The 19664-nt window shown below is 44.0% G+C and overlaps 1 protein-coding gene across 16 annotated transcripts in view; it reads left to right on the top strand.

Annotated features, from left to right (window-relative positions):
* Celf1 (CUGBP Elav-like family member 1) overlaps window positions 1–17635 on the top strand; it is an 80161-nt gene extending 62526 nt beyond the window's left edge. For 3 of the 16 annotated variants that reach the window (XM_036186619.1, XM_036186615.1, XM_036186607.1), the window contains 10 exons: window positions 67–201; window positions 874–953; window positions 1830–1991; window positions 4550–4625; window positions 6455–6583; window positions 7464–7574; window positions 8818–9003; window positions 10734–10877; window positions 11417–11583; window positions 14717–17635. In XM_036186619.1, the coding sequence (XP_036042512.1) occupies window positions 67–201; window positions 874–953; window positions 1830–1991; window positions 4550–4625; window positions 6455–6583; window positions 7464–7574; window positions 8818–9003; window positions 10734–10877; window positions 11417–11544 (1151 nt within the window). In that variant the 3' untranslated portion in view covers window positions 11545–11583; window positions 14717–17635. Of the gene's footprint in view, window positions 1–66; window positions 202–873; window positions 954–1829; window positions 1992–4549; window positions 4626–6454; window positions 6584–7460; window positions 7575–8817; window positions 9004–10733; window positions 10878–11416; window positions 11584–11671 lie in introns of all 16 variants that reach the window. The other 13 variants (XM_036186621.1, XM_036186618.1, XM_036186613.1 and 10 more) reach the window with 7 other exon arrangements.
* The last annotated feature ends 2029 nt before the right edge of the window (window positions 17636–19664 follow it).

Here is a 19664-nt window from a genome sequence, read left to right as displayed (position 1 = left end):
TCTTGACTCTATGCTGCACTGCTTTTTAGTGATAATGTCCAAGACTTTTGTGTTTTACTCTTTTAGCTGTGGAAGACAGGAAGCTGTTTATTGGTATGATTTCCAAGAAGTGTACTGAAAATGACATCCGAGTCATGTTCTCTTCATTTGGACAGATTGAAGAATGCCGGATATTGCGGGGACCTGATGGCTTGAGCCGAGGTGGTACATTTTTATGGCTTTTCAAAAAGATGCTTGTCTTAAATTGCTGTCTCTTGATTAACAGGACTAGTAGAAGACAGACAGGTGGAGGTTGGGCCTGCCACCTCTTGCTCTACACCTTGATCTTGTCATTCCTCTCACCAGTTGACTCCTTTGGTTTTCCTCCATTCTTTCTTTTGTCTCTTTAGTTTTCTGAGACAGGGTTTCTCTGTCTAGCTCTGGCTGTCCTGGAACTCACTGTATAGAGCAGGATGGCTTCAGAGATCCACCTGCCCCTGCCTCCTGAGTGCTGGGATTAAAGGTGTGTGCCACCATGCCCGACCAGTTGATCTCTTTTCTATTCTTCCAGTCCTGCTTAAAGAGTTCTGTCTCCTCAGTTTCTCTTGATTGCTGAAGATCTTGATGTCCAACATGGGGCAGTTTTCTCACGTTGGCTTTTTGGCATGAATGGGCTCTTTGCGTCTCCCTCCGTCACTCTCCGCTATTTGTAGTTCCTTGATAGCACTTAGTACCTATCATGACGCCTGTCTACTGAACCAGCTTGTCAAACCTGAAAAGTAGGGTCACATCTGTATTGCTAACATGGCAGTTAACACGCAGTCAGTTAGATGTTCAATTAATGTCTGACAGATAAATCTCTAAACAAACGAATATTGATTCTCTCTTTACCAGGTTGTGCATTTGTGACTTTTACAACAAGAACCATGGCACAGACAGCTATCAAAGCAATGCACCAAGCACAGACCATGGAGGTAAGGAGCAGACAGGTAGAAGAGGACAGAAACAAACCCTTGCCAGGAAAGTCCTTTGCACCCCGAAACTTAACAGTCAATCTACCTTAAGGTATGAAACATTAAGTTTAAAGTCATAGAACTCTGGTTTAGAGCACCTGATTATCTTGCAGAGGACCTGTGTTTGATTCCCAGCCTCCACATGATAGCTCACAACCATCTATAACTACAGTTGTCAGGGATTCAATACCCACTTCTGGCTTCCTTGGGCACCATAAATGCATGTGGGGCATACATACACAAGTAGGGAAAACACTCATGTATATAGAGTTAGTAAATACATCTTTGAAAAACTAACCAACATTGGAGCCGGATAAGAGAATGCTTAAAGGCCCAGTGATTCGGGCTAAGACAGGAGGAACACATGAACCTAGTAGTTAAGAACCAATTTTAGCAATATGGTAAGACTTCCCTGTTTTAAAAATAATAAACAGAAAATGATTATTAGAAATAGTCTTGCCAGGTGGTGGTGGCACATGCCTTTAATCCCAGCACTCAGGAGGCAGAGGCAGGCAGATCTCTGTGAGTTCGAGGCCAGCCTGGTCTACAAGCGAGTTCCAGGACAGACTCCAAAGGTACACAGAGAAACCTTGTCTCGAAAAACCAAAAGGAAAAAAAAAGGAATAGTCTTTTGCCACTGCTATCTATCAAAAAAAGTCATTTGGGGGGGTGGTAGAATGCAGCCTTTATATCAATAAGAAAGATTATTTCCTCTTGCAACCCAGGAGGAAATTTTGTTGTTTTTAATTGTGTGGGTGTGTGTCTGTGTGTTTCCATCCATAGCATATATGTAGAAGTCCGAGGGTAGCTGACCCTTTGGTTTGGGTGGTTTCCTAGGGTTGCTCCTCTCCCATGGTGGTGAAATTTGCCGACACCCAGAAGGACAAAGAACAGAAGAGGATGGCCCAGCAGCTCCAGCAGCAGATGCAGCAGATCAGCGCAGCGTCTGTGTGGGGGAACCTGGCTGGTCTGAACACTCTCGGGCCCCAGTACTTAGCAGTGAGTTGTGTGGTGTGCTTTCTGCAGATTGTGCAAGCTCCTAGCTGTTTTCCTCTGCCGTCTCTAGCTAACAAACAATGGCGTTTGCAGCTTTGGGCAGGTCGAGATTGTATGCAGTAGAAATTGAGGAGTGTCAGTTGTAGTCATGTCTGTCTCCTTTATGCTTTAATCTTGAGGCATTTGCTACAATTCAAGTGAAATTATGCTTTTAATTTAAAGATTTATAAATATCTTGTGATTCCCTGCCTCCAAGAGATATCCTCAAGAAATCCTCACTGTTCATCCTATTTTCCATGTCTTTTTCTAGTAGGCACCTTTTTTTTTTTTTTTTTTTTTTTTTTTTTTTTTTTTTTTTTTTTTTTTTTTAAGACAGGGTAACTGTGTAACCCTGGCTCGTCTGGAACTCCCTTTGTAAACCAGGCTGGCCTGGAACTCACAGGAGATCCACCTGCCTCTGCCTCCGGAGTCCTGGGGTTAAAGGCATGGGCCACCACCACCCAGCTCATCAAAATCTTTTATTGAGTCTTCCCTGAAAGCATGATAAATGTATCTTTCAGTGCACTAAAAGATCCTAAAATTAAAATGGATGTTCTTAAATGAGAAATATAGGTACATATCTGTTGCATTTGCCAAATTGTAAATAGGTTTCCTTTAATTGATTTCTCTGTTAGTGACTTTGAGTCATACAGTCTAAAAGAAGATCCACCTCTAATCTATTATTTAGGTTTTAATCAATAATAATCTCACAGGAGATTATTAAAATTGTGAGACACAAAGGAAAAGGGCATCTTTGAGCATAGTAGCACATTACTATAATTCTAGTGCTTGGGGGTCCATGGCAGGAAGATGAGTTCTAGGTCAGCCTGTGATGCACAGTGAGTTCTTGGCCAGACTGAAACCTTGACTTCTCTGAATCTATAAATGGTGAAATCTTAAGTCTGTATGGCTCGTTTGGAAATGTGCATATAGAAATGACTACTGCAGTTTTTCGTTCTTCATTCTTTCAGATACTAATTCTGTGCGGAAACAGGAAAGATAATAGTTCTGTTGGCCTGTTATTGGTTTAAATATTAAGGCCACTCCACATAGTTAAAAGGGAGGTTTATTTTGTGGGGTAACTTACAAGTGAAGAGATAGGTAACAGGGTCTGGGAAAGTGCAGTCCAGCGGTGTTCTCTGGAGAACTCTGCTCGGTCTCCCTACAGTGTCCAGGATCCAGGAACCAAGAGAGCCGGCCCATCTGATCTCGGGTCTTCAAGGGTCGTGTCTTGACTCGGCCTTGTAGGCATGACAGTTACCGAGAAACCTCAGTAGGGGTGGTACTTCCAGGTCAAAGCTGGAATGGCTACCCACTACAGCTCGTACTGAGTTCTAACTAACTTGATGCCCACTGGTTTCCATATTTCTTAAATCTTAGAACTACCAATTTATTCTAACTAGTATGTCTTTAAAATTAGATAAGAAAAGATGAAAGATTATTCTATATATTTCAATAGATAATGTTCCTGGCATTAAGAAATAACTTAATTTATAAGTTTAGAGATAATGTAGTTTTCCACCAGAATAATGCTTTGAAAATGATCTCTAGCCAGAAGTGGTGGTGCACGCCTTTAATCCTAGCACTCAGGGGGACAGAGGGAGGCAGATCTCTGAGTTTGAGGCCAGCCTGGTCTACATAGTGAGTTCAAGGACCGCTGGAGCTACATAAAAGAGAGACCCTGTCTCAACTACACATGCTTGCACACACGCGTGCACACACATACATACAAGAAATACTAAAATAAGATCCAATATGATAATTTAAAATAGTTAAGTGGGGGGCTGGAGAGATGACTCAGTGGTTAAGAGCACTGACTGTTCTTCCAGAGGACCCGAGTTCAATTCCCAGCAACCACATGACAGCTCACAACTGTCTGTAAGTCCAAGGTCTGACATCCTCACATAGACATATATGCAGACAAAACACCAATGCACATAAAATAGTTAAGTGGAAGGCTGGGTGTAATGGTGTATACCTTTAATCTCAGCTCTGAGGAGTCAGATGCTGGTAGAGCTCTGAATTCAGGGATAGCCTGGTCTAGATTTTGAGTTTGAGGCCAACCAAGGCTAAATAGTTTGAACCTGTCTCAAACAATAACAAAATAATAATAAAATAAACGAGTTAGTGGTTGTAACCTAAAGAATATGATGTGTTGGCCTTACTGGGAGAACATGGGCAAGAAAGAAAGAAACTAGAAATGGCCCATACATAACCCATAAGGTGTGCTAGCGCTTGGACCTAGGTTATTTCTTTGTGCTGTTTTTGTTCTTTGCTGGGCTGTATTCTGCTACCCAGAGCTTAACTCACTCTCCAGTGAGCAGTCTTGTGGGCCGGGCTGTGGTGTGGTGCTCTTGTCGCATGTAGTCAATAGGCTTGCGTTCTGTTGGCTTGGGATCTGTCTTTGACTGCCTTCTCTCTGGGGGCCTCTGCACTCTTGCTTTGCTGTGCTGTAGAGTTATCCCAGATGCAGAACCAGCCCTCACTCTCACTCTTGTTCTGTTTTTTGGTGTAATGTCTAGCTTTATTTGCAGCTCCTTCAGCAGACCGCCTCCTCTGGGAACCTCAGCACCCTGAGCGGCCTCCACCCGATGGGAGGTAAGTGCCTCACTGCTGCAGCAGAGGAGCAGCGGCGCAGCGCACGGCTGTCTCAGTCTGAGGGCTTTGCACCGTCTCTGCCAAACCTTTTCATCCCTTACATAAGGTGACTGACTGTCTTAGGACTCAGAATGTCTTTTCTCTGTTATGGAGCCTGGTTGTTGGTTGAAGCCACATTGCTCTGAAGTTGTCTGGTATACTTAATTCTCAGTTGCTGTTGGGGAAGGAAAATGGTCAAGAGCACTATATAATGAAGTAACAATCAGTAACTTTATGTAAATGCTTACCCAAAGCTGCTAGAACCAAGGAGTTTTTGTGTTTCTGAATTCATGCTGTTGTTGTTGCTGTTAAGATACATGAAACATTGTCTCGAAAACAACAAAAAAAATGCATGGAAAATTTAGATTATCACTAACATGGTTTGTACCAAATGAAGTTCTCAAGACAGACTTGAGCCACAGGCTGACAGAAAAGTCTGAGGGGGCAGAATGTGAGTAGTCCCACAGCAGCCTGTGCCTGTACCCTGTGCAGTCGGGTATAGCTAATCATACACATGGAGAAAGAGGGACATGTTTAGTGAACTGCATTTTGAAGGGTTGATAGTGATTGGTTTTGTCCTAGGGAATTTGATTTTTTTCTGTTTTGGGGAAATTATTAAATTGTAATGTATAGTGTTTTTACTTTTGTCCATTTCCTGTCCTGATAGTATATATGTCCTCTAGTAAAATGCTTTACAAAATCCATAGCACAATTCAAATTCATTCTTTTTGTTTTTGTTTGTTTGTTTTTGTTTTTGTTTTTCGAAACAGGGTTTCTCAGTGTAGTTTTGGTGCCTATCCTGGATCTCTCTCTGTAGCCCAGGCTGGCTTCAAACTCACAGAGATCTGCCTGCCTCTGCCTCCCAAGTGCTGGAATTAAAGGCATGCAACACCACTGCCTGGCTTGATTTTGGTTTGGGGTTTTTTTTGTTTGTTTGTTTTGTTTTTTTAGCTTTCTTGAGACAGGGTTTCTCTATGTAGTCAAATTTGTTCTTAAATCTGTATAACTAAGGTTTTACTTAAAATATTTTCCCTCGGGCTGGAGAGCTGGCTCAGTGGTTAAGAGCACCGACTGCTCTTCCAGAGGTCCTGAGTTCAGTTCCCAGCAACCACATGGTGGCTCACAACCATCTGTAATGAGATCTGGTGCCCTCTTCTGGCCTGCAGGGATACATGCAGACAGAACACTGTATGTATAATAAATAAATAAATCTTAAAATATTTTCCCTCACATTTTTTCCTGCCTTCTTCTGATGATTAATCTACTGTTACAGTGGCAGTGTTTTCTTTATTCCTTCTCCTATTACTGTTCTTTCCTGTTACCATGGGAGCCTTCTAGATCTCTGTCCCCTACTTCTTTAGTGCACTTATGTGTGTTTAAGGGGGACTTTTTTTACTGTGGCTTTTAGCACTGTTCCTTTGAGCTCCTAGCCCCGTGATAGGTCACGGGTATGCTCCTCATTCAGTTTTGCCCACCTCTGTATTAGTGCCCGTTTGGAGTGCTATTGCTATTGGATTAACAAGCTCTAGGTTTCTTCTCCTTTCCTCCCTGCTGAGGAGAGAACCCAAGGCCTCGTGCATGGTAATATGTGCTGTACCACTGAATTAAAACCCTAGCATTTTAAATATTACTAGATCTTTTATATCCCTGTAGTATATTATGGAAAATATAGAAAATAAGTATATTCTTACATAGGATAGTTCTTCTTTGTCTGGGACATTTTAAAGCATTGCTGGAATACATGTTGGACACCTAATCTGCTGATTGATGTCTTTTTCTGGATATTTCAGGGTTAAATGCAATGCAGCTACAGAATTTGGCTGCACTAGCTGCAGCAGCTAGTGCAGCTCAGAACACACCAAGTGGTACCAATGCCCTCACTACATCCAGCAGTCCTCTCAGTGTACTCACCAGTTCAGGTAAGGGGCCAGCAGGGAGCATTGTGTTTCTTGGACTGATCCTCTGTTTGAAGGCTTGTGGGGGTCGGGGAGGAGATGTCATCTTGGTGGGTTGTATTATGAACAAAGATTCAGAGGTCTTGGGTCTTGGTGTCTCCTCCTAAATTTAAGTTATTAAGGCAGGAGAGGTGGTTCAGTGGTTAACAGCATGTACTGGTCTTTCAACAGACCTGAGCTTGGTTCTTAGCACCCACAGTAAGCAACTCACAAGCCTGTAACTCCAGAGAATTCAACTTCCTTTTCTACCCTCTGTAAGCCTGTGTTCACATGTATTTATACTTTTACTCAGCTACACATCTATACAATTTAAAATAATTTGTTTGTTTGTTTGTTTGTTTGTTTTGGTTTTTGGTTTTTAGAGACAGAGTTTCTCTCTGTAGTTTTGGAGCCTATCCAGAAACTCGCTCTGTAGACCAGGCTGGCCTCGAACTCACAGAGATCCGCCTGGCTCTGCCTCCTGAGTGCTGGGATTAAAGGCGTGCGCCACCACCGCCCGGGTAAAATAAAAATTTTTAATGATATTACGTGTGTGTGTGTGTGTGTGTGTGTGTGTGTGTGTGTGTGTGTGTGTGTTCATTTGTGACTCTGCAAATGTGCACACCACGTATATATATTACCTATGTAGCAATCAGAGGACAACTTGTAGCAGATGATTCTTTCCCAGGAATGGAGCTCAGGTCCTTAGAATTGATGGCCAAGCACCTTTACCCACTGAACCACTCTCAGATGTTATTTCAGTAATTTGGTAATTGCAAAACCTCTTTTGCAGATAGAAGAGTTAGGTAGGATCATTCTTGTGCTTTGGTTCTTGTTGATTTAACTCCTCAATTTCTAATAGCAGGGTCTTCCCCGAGCTCCAGCAGCAGTAACTCTGTCAACCCCATAGCCTCACTTGGAGCCCTGCAGACATTAGCCGGAGCAACAGCTGGCCTCAACGTTGGCTCTTTGGCAGGTAATGGGCAGCCCCTGGTTGTCATCCAGCTACTTTATAAACGGCACATTATAGACTAACCCAGTACCGGTTGGATAAATTGCCTTGGCTCAAGAGAAGTTAGAAATAATCAGGATTTTGTCAGGCTCTGCTGCTTAGCTAGTTGTAACCTTGAACCATCATTCTAACGGTCATTTTCTTATCCATAGAGTAATAGAATACTTTGAAGGGTTCTTAAGACATTAAATGATGCCAGGTGGTGGTGGCACATGCTTTTAAATCTCAGCACTGGAGAGGCAGAGGCAAGAAGATCTCTATGAGTTTGAGAATAGCCCGGGCTACACATAGAAACTTGGTCTTAAAAAAACAAAAACAAAAACAAAAACACCAAAAAAAATTTAAATGAGCAGCTGGAGAGATGGTTCAGCTGTTAAGAGCACCGGCTACTCTTCCAGAGGTCCTGGCTTTGGTTCCCAGCATCGACATGATGGATCACAACTGACATCCTTTTCTGGCCTTCATGGCCCCACATACATGGTGTACAGTTATATGTACAGGCAAAGCACCCACACAAAATTTTAAAATACAAAATAACCTTTTATGAAGACGATGTTAAATGAGCCAGATGACGGCGGCAGTGCACCTTTAATCCCAGTACTTGGGAGGCAGGTGCAGATTGATTTCTGAGTTTGAGCCCAGCCTGGGCTACAGAGTGAGTTCCTGGACAGTCAGGGCTGCACAGAGAAACCCTGTCTCAAAAAACAAACCACCCACCTACCCACTCAATCAATCAGTCAATCGATAAATGAGAATGAGAACATAGGCAAAGGGCTGATGAGCACATTTAGTTCGGTGCCTGCTACACAGAACATGCTCAGTAAATGTTGGATGCTATTTTTAATGATAGCATTTACTCACATCTTATAAGTCCCTGGTTCTGGGGCTGAGTTTACATATTCCAGCTTTGTATGAAGAAGATGAAAAACAGGTACAGGCATTTGTGAATGGTGTCAGTCCTTCCGTGTGCTAAAAAACAGTAAAGAGGAGAGCAGTGAGGGTGTGTGGAGTGTTTGATGTTCCCATAAGCATTGAAGCCTGGTGAAGTGTCCTGAAATGGGATCAGTCAGATAAATAGACTCCCTAAGAGAGAGGTGAAAGGGCAAATTTTGCTGGGAGGGTCAATTTTCTAGTAACTTAGGTATATCTGTCTTCAGCATCAGTTGAATCTTTCCAATATATTAACCTTGTTCTTCCCCCAACAAAGGAATGGCTGCATTGAATGGTGGTCTGGGCAGCAGTGGCCTTTCCAACGGCACTGGAAGCACTATGGAGGCCCTCACCCAGGCATATTCGGGGATCCAGCAATACGCTGCCGCGGCACTCCCCACTCTGTACAACCAGAATTTATTGACACAGCAGAGTATTGGTGCTGCTGGAAGCCAGAAGGAAGGTGAGTGCACCAGAATTGAAGTCGAGGTTTGGGGAAACAATCTAGGTGGCCAGACTAACCTCTGCCCAGCCAAGGTAAGGACAGACCGATAAAGACTATGAAGTGCAGTGCTGTTGCAGTTTGGGGGCGGGTGGTGGTGTCAGATCCTCTTAGTTTGTGATCAAAGAAATAAACATTGTAATTATTGCATCCGATCATCTGACAAGAATCTTCATTTAGGAAGTCTTCTGTGGGTTACGAATCTGTCAGGATTGTCTTAAGTATTCCTTCTAGGGATATCAATCTGACACCTCTCTTTCTGATGAATGTATGTCTTAAATGAGGTACTGAGATGTGATGAGATAGAGTGATGTAGTCAGTAGGTTTCATGGAGTGAGAAATGTGTCCTTTAATATGAATTATATTAAATTTAGAAGAGACTTTCCATACAGTGTTCCTGCTAGCACCTTAGTATTCGGGTTTGACTGGGTTTCTATAATCACAGCATGATAAGGTTTAGGCACTAATGGAGAAAACAAGCATCCTTCTTGGCTTTGGTGTGTGAGCTGGTGTTATATGAGGAAGCAGACACCTCGTGTGTGTGTAGGAGGAAGAGGAGTAGTGTTACAAAGATGGCAGGTGTGTGGACCTGCAGGCAGTAAAGGGCCTGTGTTTGATACCAGCTAGAGACTGGCTGGAGGGTGGCTGGACTGCTGCTTACTTAGTCACTCTTGATTAGAACACCCCATTGTAAGTAAAGTGGTAAGCAGAGGTCCATTTACAAAATGTCTTCTTTTGACTGGGATACAGTCCGCTAGAAACTCTTCTAGCACCCCACTGTTACTTGTTGCTCCCCTTCTTGCCAGTGGCATTACCAGTCTGTTTGTCTGCCCTTTAGTGTCCAGTGGCATTACCAGTCTGTTTGTCTGCCCTTTAGTGTCCAGGCACAGTTTTGAAACCTAATTTATTTTTTTGGGTGGAGGTGAGGGGTTTCAAGACAGGTTTTTCCTTTGTAATAACCCTGGCTGTCTTGGATCTCACTCTGTAGCTGGCCTCTGCCTTCCAAGTTCTGAGGGTAAAGGCGTGCACCACCACCTCTGTGCTTGGAAACCTAATTTCTGTTACTTATTTTTGTTTTTGAGGCAGGGTAGTCTTACTGTGTAGCCCAGGCAGACCTTGAATTTGTTGAGATCCTCCTATCTCAGCCTCCTGAGTGGTAGGATCACAGGCTGAAACTTGTTTTGACTATAGACCCCATTTTACCCCCTTTTCCTTATTCCCTGTGGGTTTGGTTTATGTTTTACTACTGTACGTGCAGATCCGCCTTCTTTCCAATCCCTGTACACTGTCTCTGGCAAGGCGTGACTTTAACATCTTTGAAACAAAAATAGTGGTGCACGCCTGTAATCCCAGCACTTGGGAGGCAGAGGCAGGCGGATCTCTGAGTTCAAGGACAGTCAGAGCTGTTACACAGAGAAACCTTGTCTCAAAAAAACAAAACAAAACAGAAGAAAAACAAAATACCAAAAAGACATCTTTCCATGAGATGCCACATGGCTATATGCAAAGGGAGAAATCTTGGAATTTCTGCTAGGTTTCCTGCTTTGTGTTTAGAGAATCTGTTTAGTTCCCCTCAAAGAATAAATTTGTTGATTTTGCTAGTGTTGGTATGGATGGGAATGAGAGACTCTTGGCTCTGGCTGATAAGCATACTTAACACTGATACTTTTCTAATCATCGGATATTTGAAGGTCCAGAGGGAGCCAACCTGTTCATCTATCACCTGCCCCAGGAGTTTGGAGACCAGGACCTGCTGCAGATGTTTATGCCCTTTGGGAATGTCGTGTCTGCCAAGGTTTTCATAGACAAGCAGACCAACCTGAGCAAGTGTTTTGGTATGTTGGCTTCTCTTTTGGTGTCAGGATGGGTTGAAATATTTTGCCACTGAGAAAGAAAGGAGCTGCTGACAAATTCAGAGAAAGCTTTTTTTTTTTTTTTTTTTAAAGATTATTTATTTATTATGTATACAACATTCTGCCTCTGTGTATGCCTGCACCAGTAGAGGGCACCAGACCTCATACAGAGGGCTGTGAGCCACGTGGTTGCTGGGAATTGAACTCAGGACCTCTGGAACAGCAGCACTCTTAACCTCTGTGCCATCTCTCCAGCCCCCAAAAGCTGCTTTTGAGTTTGACCTGGGCCAATCATATGACCTCTTTGAGCGTCACTTTTCTCTGAGTACAAGGGGGTGATTTCTGCTCACAGTGCTCGTCCAGAGGTGGTACCACTGGGAACTTAATTGTTTTCATGTTGATGTTTTTCCCAAATTGTCATCTCTGCTGAGAACAGTTGAGGTTTGAGACTAAACATATAAGATAACCTCTTGCATAAGGAGGACTCAGTCTCTCACCTAGGTTTCTGCTTGGACACACAGGTTTTGTAAGTTATGACAATCCTGTCTCAGCTCAAGCTGCCATCCAGTCCATGAACGGCTTTCAGATTGGAATGAAGAGGCTTAAAGTGCAGCTCAAACGTTCCAAGAATGACAGTAAGCCCTACTGAGCGTGCTCCCCTCCGAGACTGGAGTGAGAAGATCTTCTGGTAAGTGGGGGAGGAGCACCCTTAACCATTCGAAGCCCTAAGGCTGTGTGTTGACAGCCCTGGACCCTGATCCCTGCCACTCTCACAGGCACAACTTGCCCTGAAGACTCAGCTACTGCCTTCTGTGGGAGTGTCGCTTCGTACAGAGGACAAGTTTGTGCTTTGGTGTCCAGTGTTTTACTTTGGAGTTTAGGTGCCATATCCTGAGGGGTTTTTTGTTTTGTTTTTGTTTTTGTTTCTTTTCCCTTTATTTAAAGTTTGCTGTGTTTGTAACCAGTATGTTGAGAAGGACCAACACCAACCAGTCCACCCTGAGGAAGGGGGAATGGTTTAAAAGATGATCAGAATGTGCCCCAAACCACCAAAAGAGAGAGGACTGAGCAGACAGAAAGTTGATTTCTCCCAAACCTCTTTCCCTGAGTGCAAGGGTGGGTAAGATCTAATGAGCTACAGGGGCAGAGTGGGTGAGGTAGCTTGGCATCTCGACCCTTCATCAACCTGCTGCTCTCTGTGGAAATGCTAAGCTTCTGCCACCCACCCATTTTTCTGATTTTTTTGTCCTGGATTTCTGACTTTCATAAAAGGGGGTCAGCAAGTCTCAGTAAATAAAGCACTTCTTCGTTTATCCTGAAATATGCAAAGAACAGAGAGAGATGCCCATTACTAGCCATCCCAGCTCACATTGGTATTGTATTGTCCTGCCTGGCTGGTGGTTGTTTGGGGGAAACAGCCAAAGAGGTCATTTTTTAGTTTATTTCAGTGTGAAGTTAGAACCATGGCCCGTTTCCAACAGTTTATTTTGAAAAAAAGTCTATGGAAGTTCACCACAGCGAGGAATATTGCCTCCTTCCCCACTATAGTTCCCTCTTGAGGGTGAATCTAAGAAGCTCTTGCAGCATCTAGCCAACAAGGGTGCTGTTCACAGGCAGAGCGACCAGAAGCCATCTGATTGAGGAAGGAGGGCCCTGCTTCTTGATGGACCTAAGTCAAGGTCTCTTCAGGCCAGGATGCTGTATTTGAGCAGAGCCTAATATTCAGGAGAGTGCAGACGTGCCCTCTGGCCTCTTTGGCGAAGGTGTCCCAGAGGTTGAGTTCCCACAGGGGTCTGACAAGCCTCTCCTAGAGACGGAAGAGAGTACAGGCTCCATGTGGGTTTAGTGTTGATTTACCTCAGTATTAGCCCATGTTCATTTTGTCATCATGCTTACCGTTAGCTCTCTGCTGCCCTTCATCAATCTTAACTCCAGTGTTTTCCAGTGTCCCACACAGCCTCTGGGCTCTGCTTCTGCTCCAAGAAATACTTTTGGGAATGTGCATCTGAGCAGAGGTAGCCCCATAAGCATATGACTCTCGGCCACAGCCAGGGCTTGGATTCCTGGGTCCTTGGAAGCTTAAACCTCACGTTAAAAGTCTTGACTCCTAGCAACAGAGATTAAAAGAAAGGGGCTAGCCTGTTTTTAAGTCAGATGGGGACACTTCTGCTTGTCATGCTGTCTCTGTATGTAATAGACAGGGATTGACCATCTTGCTGTTGTACAGGTTAGTGTTGGATTATCCCATTGAAACTGGGACAGCTGTTCTCTTCTCATAGTGATAAGTTGGGTCTATTGTCCTCTTAAGAAACATGAAATAATACACTTCTTAAACTGAACCACGTAAACTTGAATTCTGTGAAATGGGAGAAAAGTGTCCTGTGTTTCAAGATAAAACTGTTCTAAAGGCTTCCAGGGTAATGATGGGATTTTTTTTAAATAAATGCAAAAATAAAAAATAAAAATAAAAAAAAACTTTAAAAAAAAAAAGAAAGAAAATGCTAGGTTGGGCAGGCACTGTTCTGAATCCCAACTGGCTGGAACCAAGAATGTCGTTTCTATTTTTATAGAAGTTTTATACAGCTCCGGGGTGGAGAATATTTATTACCTAAATTATATCTCTGGAAAAGGCCAGGATTTTGTAGAATCCAGAATGTGATTGTTGTACACACGGGGTGCTGTGTATGATTGAAACTACTGACTTTCTGTGACTGTTGCAGCCCAGGTAACCTGTCCAAGGGGAAGGCTAACATTAATGCTGTGAATCGGCAGAGGCGAGAGCTGTGCTCCACAGGGCCTGCCAGTGCTGTGCTCCCTAACCTTCTATTCTGTCTTCCCCTTCTCTCTCTCTCATTTCACCATTTGTCCACAGATTTGTCCTGTGCTCTAGGACCTTAGGAAACTATCTTCCTAATGATATTAGAGGCAAAGGTGTGACCCCCACCTTTGGAACAGACCCTGAACTTCATACCTACTTGTGGCTCTACAAGGAGCACTTGCCCCAGCAGAGCCATGGTGTGCTCAGGCACCCAGCCAGCTGGGGAGACCATGCACTTCTCCTCTCCCCCTTTGCCCAGTTCCTAAGCACAGCAGGAGCACTGTCCTTGAGCACAGTTCTCTCCCCAGGCCAAAGATGGTTGTGTTGAAGAAGCTGCTCCCTATAAGTCTTGCTGTGGAAGGGGTCAGCTCAGACTGGAGACTGAAGTGGATGGAGTCTTAAAGCAGTCCATTTCTGTTGTGTGGAGGGGAGGGTTCACTCACAGTGTGTTTTCTGCTGTAGTTGGTTTCTTGGATTCTGTCATGCCATTGATTTGCCTTCACCGCAGCCCGACCGCTATGTCCTGGGTTCCACTCGAGTGGCCATGGCCTCTGTGGAAGCTTAGGGCTTGGATTTCTGGGATCAAAGGGCCATCCAAGATCGAGCAAGAAACTGGCCTTCTACCCTAAATAATCTCCCTTATGCTCAAGTCAGCATCTTTTGTTTCCTCTCCCCTTGGGTCTTGCCAGGTAGTAGGAAAGAGGCTGAGGCCCTGCTTACCCCAGAGACTGTCTTGATGTGTTAGGTGCTTTGCAGGAAATCCAAGCCTTAGGTTCCCTTCCGTCTCTGGCAGTTGGATGTTCTCTTGGTGTCCTCCATGTCCTTTTGAACTTTTCCCTGTGTCCATTGTTAGCATGTGCAAAAGTCCCTGTCACTCCCCACCCTCCCCTCCCCGCCTCCTATGTCAGGGCTGTACACAGTGAGTGTCGTCTTCTCTCTGTTTGGACGTATTGCTCTGTGTAACTCAGTGGGTCTCCCTCTTTCTGGTTTGTTTTTTTTCTAGATTCCTGCCGTTTGTTCATCGTTGTGCCTAAAGCATGTCGATGTGGCGTCAAGTACATCGTCCAAATCCCTGTCTCTTCAGCTTCTCTGATGCTTGAACTCTCACCTTTGACCTTGTGTTGACCTTTGATGCTGATGTGTATTTTATTATGTTTGTTTCTTTCCTTGTTTTTTCTTTTTTCTTTCTATTTTTTTTCCCTTTTGTGCTGCCAAAATTGGTTTTGCTAGAACGACTGCTGAAGGGAAAAATATTTAAACTTGCATTTGAATATAAAAAAAATCTATTTTTCTAGAACTTCATAAGATAACCACTTGATTTTGTGATTCCAATTCTTTGTAACTGTCTCAGAGCAGCCCTACTAGCACATGCCCTGTGGTGTTTGTGTCCCTGTGAACACACAGCCAGTCCGCTTCCAGGCCTTGTTCCTCTGTGTGCTTAGTTTAAAGACAACTTTGAAATAAACAATGAAATAAACGATGTCACTAAAATCTTTGAGGCTCCTGAACACATTTTGCTGATATAGTTTTGGGGCTTGAGGAGACCGCATGTGTTATTATTAATTTTTGTTTTTCTGAGTTCTCAACTGCAGAAAACACCTGAAATACCCCCACTCGTTCCCTTTTCGCTGAGGCTGAGGTTTGGGCCCCAGCCAGCTTTTTGTTTTCCTTTTGTGGTTCTTCCTGAAGCAGCCCTACAGGGAAACCCTAAGGCCCCTTCCCCTCCCCTCAGCTCAACCAGCTCACATCCATGCATATTTCTACAGTCTCCACAGCAAAATGTGATGCTTTGAAATTTTTGGGGGTTTTGTATTGTTTTTGCCTTTTTGTTTTGAATTTTTCCTTTCCTACTAAGATTATGCCCAGAAAAGACAAGTTGTGCATGTTTCCTGCTGTTTCTTCACACCTTCGTATGTATCACCTTCACCTCTCTGTTTTCTATAGTTTGTGCAAAAACTGACTGATTTAAAAGGGGTTTCAAAGAAGATGTTTTAAATTGTTATGGGGTTGATATTTTTTTCTCAAGATTGTATTGTTTTATTTTCAAGTGGCAACTTTCTCCTCTATTGCCCCTAGAGTGTTTGCCTGTGCACTTAGACTGTCGCTCTTTGCGGCCTCCAGGTCTCAGTGGGGCATCCAGGAGGCTGGCTGCTCTGCTCAGGGAGTCCAGGGGGCTGGAGAGGCGAAAGTAGAACCAGAGGTGGCCGTGGGTAGGCAGGAAGCCTAGCACAGAAGGCTCAGTCACAGAGGAGGGAGGGTGCTGTGCTCCTAACTACCCACAGGAAGCCCTCTGCACACTGAGTGGCAGTACACCTGCCTGCTCTTTCCCTAGGTGACAAGCACAATAAATACTACAGTCTTCACACTGTTTACAGCCCTGGGCACCAACCACCCCACACTGGCTCTTCACTGTGGCTCTGCTCCTACTCAGCTCGTAGACTTGGGGTAAGGGCAAGAATTCGTTATTAAATTGCGTGAAGAGCCAAATAGCTACTGTCCCCGGGTGCCAGGCCAGCCAGTTCTTTGGTTTCCTAAGGGAAACTTACCCTCTTCTCTTGTAGCAGCATCCAGCCTCAGGGTCTTGGGGACTTGAAGAATGTGAACAGGAGGAGAGAGGCTAGAAGAAAGGAGTAGACAGGGATGGGTCTGTGAAGAGCAGAGGCAGCAGGGAGGATTTGGACAGACCCACTGAGACATAAGCACTGGCAGGAGGGAGAGTGGAAGCAAGATTGTCCAGGGAAGGGTGGCAGATGTGGCAAGGGATGGGGTGGGGTATGAAGCACTGACTAGCGTCATCTAGCCAGGAGATGAAGGACTCCAGCAGAATTTCTGCTCTGGGACCCCTCAGCTTGCCCAGTATATTATGCTTGAGGCCACCTTACTAGGAAGAAAAGGCAGCCAAATGGAGGACCCCTGTAGATAGGCTGCTTAATGTCCTGGCAGGGGTGGTGTGAGATGGGATGAAGCCAGAGCCCTAGCCTGAGAGATCCTGCTGTGTGCCCCACAGTCTGATTGCACAGAGCCGCCTCTGTCGGCAGGAGGCGCTGAGGCTCCCCTTTCTGTGTATTGAGAAGCTGTGTTTGCCAATATATTTTGCTTTCAATTCCAAGAGGAGCTCTGGGAAAACCTGTGGATAAAACCAAATGCCAAATGTTGGACATTGCTTCCTTTTCCTTTTCTCTCTGATTGTTTTAATTGTTCTGTAGTGGTTTTAATGGATTTGAGACCCTGGAGCGGCAGCTGCCTTTCTGATTTCCAGCTGCTTTTTGTGAATAATTTAAAAAGAAAAAAAAAAGAAACTTTACATTTTGGAGACAAACCTGTGTGAGTTTTTTATTGGTACAAACGTTGTATTTAACACTAGGGGTTTTGTACAGTTTTTTGCCTTTTCTACTAGAAAACAATGTAAAGTGATTTCACAATGTGAAGAGAAAAAATTGCCACTATGACCAAACGCACAGTCTGTTCTGCAGCAGCAACGGGATTCAATCAACTTAAAGTCGGGATTCAGCCGTAGAAATGCTTTTCCTTGACCGTGTTTGAGCTTTCCTTTTTTCCTGTTTGATTTACAAAAGATGTCTTTTGTGTGTGTGTGTGAACTTGTGTTGTACTCTGTAGAAAATTATGGATTTTGCTTTAATGGTTTAAAAAAAAAAGGGCAAGAAGAGCCCTTGTCGCTTTTCTTACCTAATCACAGTTTGTGTAGTGGATTAAAAAAGAAAAAAAGTTGTTAAAAGTTTGGAGCAAGGGAGTATGTGTTTAAAAGGACTCTCCTTCCTTTTTTTTGTGTGTTTTTCCTTTTGTCCCAATGGGGAACCTAAATCTGTTTTAATTGCACAGACACACGGACAAAAAGTCATTTTGTATCTGCCAAGTGTGGTACCTTCCTTTGTTTATTTGCTATTAAACTGTTTGAGAAGAACTGATGCATTCAGAGTTGTTGATTGCTGGGGGTGGGGGGGTTGGGGGACTGGGGACTGGGGCTTTCATGTTGGTGTACCTTATGATGGTTCAGCTGAACCCACACAAAGATCCTGAAGGAGAAAATACAGTTTTCCTCTAGAATACGACCTGCCTGACCTGTCTGCATGCTACAAGGTAACATGGGAACACCTTGAAATGTTTCGGCATCATTAATTTTTGTTCTTCCTCTTCTTTGGTAATGGCTGCCATACTACAGAACTGGTTCAGACCAGCTCTTGCTGGAGTTCCTCCTCCAGAACTGCTGATGGCCTATATGTCTCCAGTTTGTGGGGTTTGTTTGTTTTGTTTTTGTTTTTGTTTTTCAAGACATTGTTTCTCAGTGTGGCCCTGGCTATCTACATCTTGCTCTATAGACTAGGCTGGCTTTGAACTTACAGAGATCCACCTACTTCTGCCTCCTCACTACTAGAATGAAAGGCATGGACTAACACCACTTGGCTTATTAGATTTATTTATTTTTAGTGGTATTGAGTGTTTTAGGCTGCATATGTGTACATATACCTACACATACTCACACCCCACATGTATGTCTGGTTCCCACAGATGTCAGAAGAGGTAGTCAGATCACATGGAACTGGGATTAGGTACAGAGGGTTGTGAGCTCTTGTGTGGATGCTGGAAATGGCATCAGGGTCCTTTGTACGACCAAGTGTTTGTAGACATTGAGGCATCTCTCTGGCCCTGGTTTTGTTTTTGAGAGTGTGGATGTGTTTGTGCCTGTGAGAGACACATACATGTATATATGTATGTCAGAGGACAACTTTCAAGAGTCTCTTCTCTCCTTCCATGTGGGTCCTAGGAGTCGAGGTCATCAGGCTTGGCTGCAAGCTCCTTTACTCACTAAGCCATCTTGGCCTTTTGTTTTTGTTTTTAGATTTTAGTTTTTCAGGTTGTTTGTTTGTTTTGAGGCTGGATATCACCATGTAGCCCCTGCTGGCCTAGAACTCACAGAGATCTGCCTACCTCTGTTTCCTGAGTGCTGAGATTAAAGGCAGATACCACCATACTAAGGTCTTTTTTTTTTTTTCTTTTTGAGATGGAGTTTCTCTGTGTAGCCTTGGCTGTCCTGTAACTCACTCTGTAGACCAGGCTTGCCTCCAATTTAGAGACCCCCCTGCCTCTGCCTCTGAGATTAAAGGTGTGTGTGTGACCCTCCCATCCCACCCTTGTTTTTTGTTTTTTTTTTTTTTAAAGATTTATTAGGGGTTAGGGATTTAGCTCAGTGGTAGAACACTTGCCTAGCAAGCGCAAGGCCCTGGGTTCGATCCTCAGCTCAAAAAAAAAAAAAAAATTTCAGTCTTCCACTATGAAATTCTTGGGGCTGGAGAAATGGCTCAGAGGTTAAGAGCACTCGCTGTTCTTCCAGAGGTCCTGAGTTCAATTCCCAGCAACCACATGGTGGCTCACAACCATCTGTAATGAGATCTGGTGCCCTCTTCGCATACATGCAGACAGAACACTGTATGTATAATAAATAAATAAAATCTTTTTTAAAAAAAGAGATGGATTTGTATTTTTTTAACCACTGAGCCATCTCTCCAGCCCCGGCTTTTAGTTTTATTTTGTGTGTATTGGGGTGTGTCAGATCCCCTGGAACTGGAGTTGCAGACAGTTGTAAGCTGCCATTGTGGGTGCTGGGAATTGAACCCCAGTTTTCTGGAAGAGCAGCCAGTGCTCTTAACTGCTGAGCCATCTCTCTAGCTCCCTCATTGTTTTTATTTTTAATACAGGGTTTCCCAGCGGGGGAGTGATATTGCATGCCTTTATTGCCACCAGAGGCAGGCAGATCTGAGTTCAAAGCCTGCCTGGTCTACAGCATTGAGTTCCAGTATTGGCTACTGTACTATTGCTATGAAGCGACCATAACCAAGGCAACTTATAAAAGGAATCAATTAACTGGCAGTTTGCTTAGTGAGTCCATGACCATCCTGGTGGGAGGGGTGGCGCTGCAGGCAGGCAGGCAGCTC

The sequence above is a fragment of the Onychomys torridus genome, chromosome 4, assembly GCF_903995425.1.
Source record: "Onychomys torridus chromosome 4, mOncTor1.1, whole genome shotgun sequence".
Classification (NCBI taxonomy): domain Eukaryota; kingdom Metazoa; phylum Chordata; class Mammalia; order Rodentia; family Cricetidae; genus Onychomys; species Onychomys torridus.
Note: the sequence above shows the minus strand (reverse complement) of the source record. Positions and strands in the feature narration are given on the sequence as shown.